This window comes from Tupaia chinensis, unplaced genomic scaffold, assembly GCF_000334495.1.
Source record: "Tupaia chinensis unplaced genomic scaffold, TupChi_1.0 Scaffold000477_1, whole genome shotgun sequence".
Taxonomy (NCBI): Eukaryota; Metazoa; Chordata; class Mammalia; order Scandentia; family Tupaiidae; genus Tupaia; species Tupaia belangeri.
In genome coordinates, this window is record NW_006159986.1 from 703,241 (window position 1) to 710,115 (window position 6,875).

Here is a 6,875-nt window from a genome sequence, read left to right on the forward strand (position 1 = left end):
TATAGGGCACGTGCACTCGCCAGACAGACAGAGAGAGACAGACATAGAGACAGAAAGTGAGAAATCACCCCCCAGGGGGATGGTCACGCCGCAATCCCTTCTCCTCCATTCTCCTCTCAGGATCTTGGCCACGCACGCACACGCACCTGGAGTGAGTTTTAAACCACTGGGTCCAGGACATAAACTGCGGTCGACTAAATGGGAGTCCAGTGACATAGCCATTACTCTTAACTGCTGGTCCCCCCTTCCTTCCTTTCTTTTTCTTTTAATCTGACCAGAGAGGGACAGAGTGAGAAAGAGAAGGAAAGTGAGAAAGCAAGACTTAGTTGGCCATGTGGGAGTACAGCGCCTTAACCACCAGGCCACCTGCTGGCCCCTCTCCCTCTGATGAGGGCACATGCCTTATAGCAAACTAAAATTTAGCAAACTAAAACACTGTTGTTTCCTGATTTCAAAAGCTTATGTCCTTTTACTTCAGTAAGCTTCATAGATTTCTGTTAATTTCTTTTCTTTTTTTTTTTTTTAAATATAGGGCACGTGCACTCGACGGAGAGACAGAAAGTGAGAAATCACTCCCTGGGGCGGGTGGGGATGGCCATGCCACAATCCCTTCTCCTCCATTCTCCTCTTGGGATCTTGGGCACACATGCACACACGCCTGACGTGAGTTTAAGCCACCGGGTCTGGAACTTGAAACGCGGTCGACTACATGGGAGTCCAGCAACATAGCCATTACGCTAACTGCTGGTCCCAGATTTCTTCTGTTCATTTCTTACCTGAGAAACAAGACATGGCCAAAAAAAAGTATCTGACCTCAACAATGCTAAAAGAAAAATTATTTTTCTTTCTTTTTAATTTTTGCTATAGGGTATGTGTGCTTGCTAGAAAGAAAGAAAGCAAGAAGTATCCCCAGGAGGGATGGCCATGCTGCAGTCCTTTCTCCTCCTTTCTTCTCTCAGATTTGAGGCACAGACCAAACACCCCTGGTGTTTATCCCAAGTTGCTAGGTCTGAGACTCAGCACTTAGAAAAGCAGGAGCAGGATCCAGCCGCCTTAACCACCATACCATGCTGCTGGATGGCCTATATAAGGGAAAATACAGATAGAGCCCAAAACATACAGTTTTTTAGCTCAAAAGAACCTTACTTACAGCATAAAACCGCATATTGTGATTCAAAGGTACAGGGTCAGGGTCCTTTGACAGCTCAAATTGAGTGATCAGTTCATACAGGGGTACATAAGTTGGTTGAGTTTCAAACAATGGAATTCCTAGAAAAGACCAGCATAGTAATCATAATAAAACCAAAACAATGATCACTCAGTTTTCCCTTTATGATTTCTATATTCATCTACTTGCTTATTCAAAAAGTACTTTCCGAGCATTTACTTTCACAAAGCAACGTAACATCTATACTCATCACTACTACCACTTTCAGGATTATGAGGCTGAAAGAAGTCTAAGATAATCTGAATTTGAAATCTGAATTCACATTTAGAACAAGTGAACATTAGCTACTGATGCACAAAACTGACCTGTGCAGTTCTGCAGTTTCTGAACAAATGTTCTAGATACTGGGATTGGTTGAGGAAATTTCAAGAAGAAACAGGCAGGAAGATCAACACTGTTGGCACTGGTGACTGTGGAGAAGGAAGGAGTCCTTAAAAAAACAGAAAGGAAGGGTTGGATTTTGGTTTGATACAAATATAAAAACTCCAAACATCTATTCTTAGACATGAGTGCATTATATACACATACTTATAAAGTCTATCAAAACCTCATTCTTTAAATTTCCTTTTCCTAGTTCCAAAACATGCTGAAGAAATTAACCAAACATTTATCCTAAGGCATGTTCTCCACTTAATACTCCAGCATAAAATAAAATGGAGCAATCATTAAATGAGAGGAATTAATACAGTCCGCTTTATCAGACTAGACAGTGTTCTAAGAGCACAATTCAGAGAGAACATTCAAAGAAATACTAAACAAAAGACAAATTAATAGAAAAAATAAAAAGCCAACCTTTGAAAACTCAAATGGGGAAAAAAGAAAAGTGAAATACTTGTTTCATACTGGACTTGATGCTAAAAAACAGATTTTGCCTATTCTAAAATTACATATAACTTACCATTTGTTATCAACTGGATGTGATCCCATAATTAATGGTGCAATTGGGAGTTTATACATAGCAGATGTTCCTTCAATTGTTACTGATGCATTCATGCCCAAAGATCGAGGAACTGAGAATAAAGGGGGGACAAAAGGGTATTCTTCAAACACAAATTATGGTGATTACAAAAAAGTCCCAGACCCTGGGACCAGCAGTTAGCGTAATGGCTATGTCGCTGAAGTCCCATGTAATTGACCGCAGTTCCAGCCCTGGACCCAGTAGCTTAAACTCACGCCGGGTGTGTGTGCATGTGTGCCCAAGACCCCAAAAGGAGAATGGAGGAGAAAAGACTACAGCATGGTCATTCCCCCTGGGGGGTGATATCTTGCTTTCTGCCTCTCTGTCTCTCTCTGTCTTTCTGGAAAGCACATGTCCCCCATAGCATAAACCTCTCCAAAAACAAACAAAAAAGTCCTAGACCCAGCAGCTTAAAAAACTTGCCAGGCGCATGTGTGTGCATGCCTGCCCAACATCCCGAGAGAAGAATGGAGAAAGGACTGCAGCATGCCCATCGTTCCTAGGAGAGGTGCTTACTCTCTTCCTCTCTCTCTCTCTAGTGAGCACAAGTGCCCTATAGCAAATTTGAAAAAGAAAAAGGAAAAATTAGTTACTTCTGCATTACTTCTCAGCCATAATTAATCAGATACTATAATCCCTGTATAAGTTAGAAATGCTGGAAGTTTACTTTTTTTTTTAACTGCTATAAAACACATGTACTCACTAGAGACAGAAAAAGAGGGAGAAACATCCCCCAGTGGGGCATGGTCACATCAAATTCCCTTCTCTTCCACTTCTACATCCTGTTGAGATTTTTGACACACATGTATGTGATAATACCAAGCTTTTTCTTTTTAAAGATCTTTGCCATAGGGCATGTAAGCTCACCAGAGAGACACAGAGACAGACATAAAGGAAAAGTGAGAAATCATGCCTTAGGAGGAATGGCTACATCACAATCCACTTTCCTCTCAGGATTTTGGGCACACACGCATACATGTCCTATATGTTTTTCAAGCTGCTGAGTCTGGGACTCAAATGGTCAAGTTGGCTGTATGGGATCCATGGGTTCCACATGCCATTGCTGACCTGTCAGACATGTTTTTAAGTCACTAAGGACAGGATCTGAACAGTAGTCAGCCATGTGGAATTGGACCCCCTTATTCACTAGGTCTCACAACTGAATCAGAGTTTTATTTTTGTTTTTGTTTTTATTTGCCAGAGGTCGTGCACTTGCCAGAGAGCAGGAGAAGAAGAGAGAGAAAAAGCATCTCTCCTTACCATGAAGGACAGCCAACCACAATCCCTTCTCATTCATCTCTCCTTCTTTGAACATGCTTGATCACACACACACACACACACACACACAAACACGTGTCTATTTTTCAAGGTATCAACTCTGAGAATCAAACCATGCAGTCATGTGAGATCCAGCCACCTTAACCACCACACCAATGGCTGGCCAGAGAAGTTGCCTCTTTTTTTTGAAGTCTGCTTTAGGATGCATGTGCTTGCCAGAGAGAAAGTGAGAAATTACTCCCCCCAGGGAGATGCCCATGTGACAATCCCTTCTCTACTCTCTTCTCAGAATTAGGGGCACACACACACCCAGCAGGATTTTTGATCCACTGGGTCAGGGACTCGAACCACCGAGTTGGCCATGTGTGATCCAGCTGCCTTCATCTCTGCACAACCTGCTGGCTGGAGAAGTTACTATTTTTTTGTAGGGGTGAGTTAGAGGTTTTTGCCTTAGAATGTATATGCTCACCAGATAGACAGAGACAGTGAGAAAGAAAGTGAGAAATCACTCCCCCCAGGGGAGATGGCCATATCACAATCACTTCTCCTCCATTCTCCTCCCGGGATCTTAGGCACATACACACACATATATGCCCAGCATGAGTTTCAAGTCATCAGGTCCAGGACTCAAACCATAGTTGGCCATGTGGAAAAAGGTCCTGGCAGGAATCCAGCAATGCAACCACTAGGCCAACTGCTGGTCCCAAGAAGTTGCTTTTCTAACTAAACAATCTTTGTGTCAGTAAAACACAAGAAATAATACACCCCAAAGGAAAACAGTTTTTAAATCTCTCCAACCTCAGTATGTATTTAAGTAAATCTATAATTATGGGATAGAGTCTATGATTGAATTACAGTGAGAACAAAGGAGGTTATTAGGCCATTTCTCATTACCTTATGGTATATGAAGTAAAAACAGAAAATAACACCTATTACTATACGTTTTTAGTAAAGAGACAAACCTTTGCACCTCAAAAGTAATTAATTAGTAAGGGTAATTATTTCAGGTAAAATGGTGTTATGGTTAGATTTGGTTTGTCCCTCAAACTCTGTTTTGGAATTTGATATTAGGAGGTAGTAAGGCTTAATGGGCGGTGACTGGTTCCCAGTGACTGCATCATGGAGGAAACCTTCTCACACATAAACAAATGCTATCTTACAAGATCAAGTAAGCTTTAGGTCTTAAGAGGCTCATTTTCATGAAAGCTGGTTGCTATAAAAGAGAGAGAGAGCGCAATCTGCTCACTCTCTCTGCACACCCCTGCCATCCTCTGCCTCCATCGGCTACACTGTAAGCCTAGGCCTTTAGAATTTTCACCCACCAGATCATGAGTGATCTATCTTCTTTATACAAAATTATCCAGACTCATGTATTTCTGTTATGAATGAAAATTGGACTAAGACAGATGGTTTATGTCTCTTATTTTTTTTTTAAATTATTTAATTTTATCTATTCATTCTTTTTTTAAATTATCTTATTTAACTTTGTTTATTATTATTATTTTCCAGTTTGATCAGACAGAGAGAAATAGAGAGCAAGAGTGGGAAAGTGAGAAAGCAAGCCACCAGGTCCAGGACTTAAACCGCAATCAGCCATATCGGAGTCCAGTGCCTTTAATCACTACGCCACCTGCTGGCCCCCATGTCTCATATTTCTTCAAGAGTACTTATTAAGCTCCTATTTTTGTATACATAAACATGTATTAGGTCATTGGGAAATTCACGACCTATTTTTCTGTGTTTTTCTTTTCTTTCTTTTTTTTTTAAGGATTATTTTATTTAACTTTATTTAATTTGATCAGAGACTGAGTGAGAAAAAGAGAAAGAGAAAGAGAGAGAAAAAGCCACCAGGCCTGGGACTCAACCTGTAGTCGGGCAGGTGGGAGTCTTGACGCCCTTAACCACCACGCCAACTGCTGGCCCCTTTCTGTGTTTTTCTATGCAAAAATGTGTCATGACTTTCCCAACAACCTACTATGTGCGTGTGTGTGTTTGTGTATGTACATGTGTATAAAAGTATATATGTCTGTGTTATTTGTATCAGGTATAAAGGAGAGCAAAGTCATCAGAGAGTAGCAAACCAAAACTTAGGAGGCAGGCTGGGCATTCAAACTGTCTGTGTGTATATGTGGTGTTTAGATTAAGTCCCACTTCATCACAATCCTGCCTCAGTCTTCCAATTAGCTAGAACTATAGGTATGAGCTACTGTGCTGGCTTATAGGGTGGGATGTGATCAAACCCAGGCCTTTCATCTGTCCTCAGCCTGCCAAGAAGCAGTATACAACATGTACTACTACATCTGAACCTCAAACTTTTTAAATATTTTTAAAACACTGAAAAACAAATGACTGTTTGCTTATAATTAAAGTCTTACCATTATTCTCATGCAAAATGATGGGAGATGTAGTTTTATCATCCAGCAGGTCAGACGGAGAGGCATAGTACTTTATGTTCATTAAATGACCTATGAAAAATAAAACTCATTACTGCAACATTAACATTTACATTTTTCAAAACCTTCATATAAGGAAATAATGTCAAAGATATGAGGAGTCATGCTCCAAACCAGCTTATGAATTATATCAGAAATATTGATTCTGGGAACAATTTACTTTATAAAATTAGGGGGAAAGGGGGGGGGAGGGGAGACCAAGTGCTGATATCTTAGAAATCATTATAAAAGGGGCCAGAGGGTGGGGCATGGTGGTAATAGTGCTGGACTCCCATGTGGTCGACCACAGTTCAAGTCCCAGATTCAGTGGCTTAAAATTCATGGCAGGCGCATGTGCATACATGCCCAAAATCCAGAGAGAATGGAAGACAGATAGGGGCGTAGCCATTCCTCCTGGGGAGTAATTTCTCACTTTGTTTCCCTGTTTCTCCAGCAACCACACTCACCCTCCTATAACAAAAATCTCTCTAAAAAAAATTTTTTTTTTACAAAATACACCAATGACTGGTAATTTTCTCCCTGTTTATGTCTCTATAAACCTACAATGAAACTAAAAGTTAATGACCTCAACTAAATTTTTCGAAGTAAGCAAAATAAGATCACATACCCCCACTCCTTGGAGTGAGATAACCAACACTTCCATGAAGAATCTTATCCAAGGGTCCAGCATTAGTTGCTTTCCTGCAAGACAAATGATCTATGTTTGCTTGTATTTACTGAGTTCTCTTTTTTGGGGGGGGGGAGGTTTTTGCTATAGGGTGCGTGCGCTCACCAGACAGACCGAGAGAGACAGAGAGATAGAAAGCGAGAAATCACCCCCCAGAGGGGATGGCCACGCCGCAATCCCTTCTCCTCCATTCTCCTCTCAGGATCTTGGGCACGCACGCACATGCCCCTGGCGTGAGTTTAAGCCACCGGGTCCAGGACTCGAACCGCGGTCGACCACGTGGGAGTCCAG

The 6,875-nt window shown here is 41.3% G+C and overlaps 1 protein-coding gene across 7 annotated transcripts in view; it reads right to left on the reverse strand.

Moving 5' to 3' along the window:
- Positions 1-6,875, reverse strand: part of MED1 (mediator complex subunit 1) — a 61,751-nt gene that overhangs the window by 20,772 nt on the left and 34,104 nt on the right. For all 7 annotated transcript variants that reach the window (XR_003550606.1, XR_003550607.1, XM_006155887.3 and 4 more), the window contains 3 exons: positions 2,127-2,238; positions 1,534-1,658; positions 1,151-1,269 (listed from right to left, as the gene is read on the reverse strand). Coding sequence is in view for 5 of the 7 variants with exons in the window: in XM_006155887.3 (XP_006155949.1) it covers positions 1,151-1,269; positions 1,534-1,658; positions 2,127-2,238 (356 nt within the window). In the remaining 2 variants the exon portion in view is untranslated. The remainder of the gene's footprint in view (positions 1-1,150; positions 1,270-1,533; positions 1,659-2,126; positions 2,239-6,875) is intronic.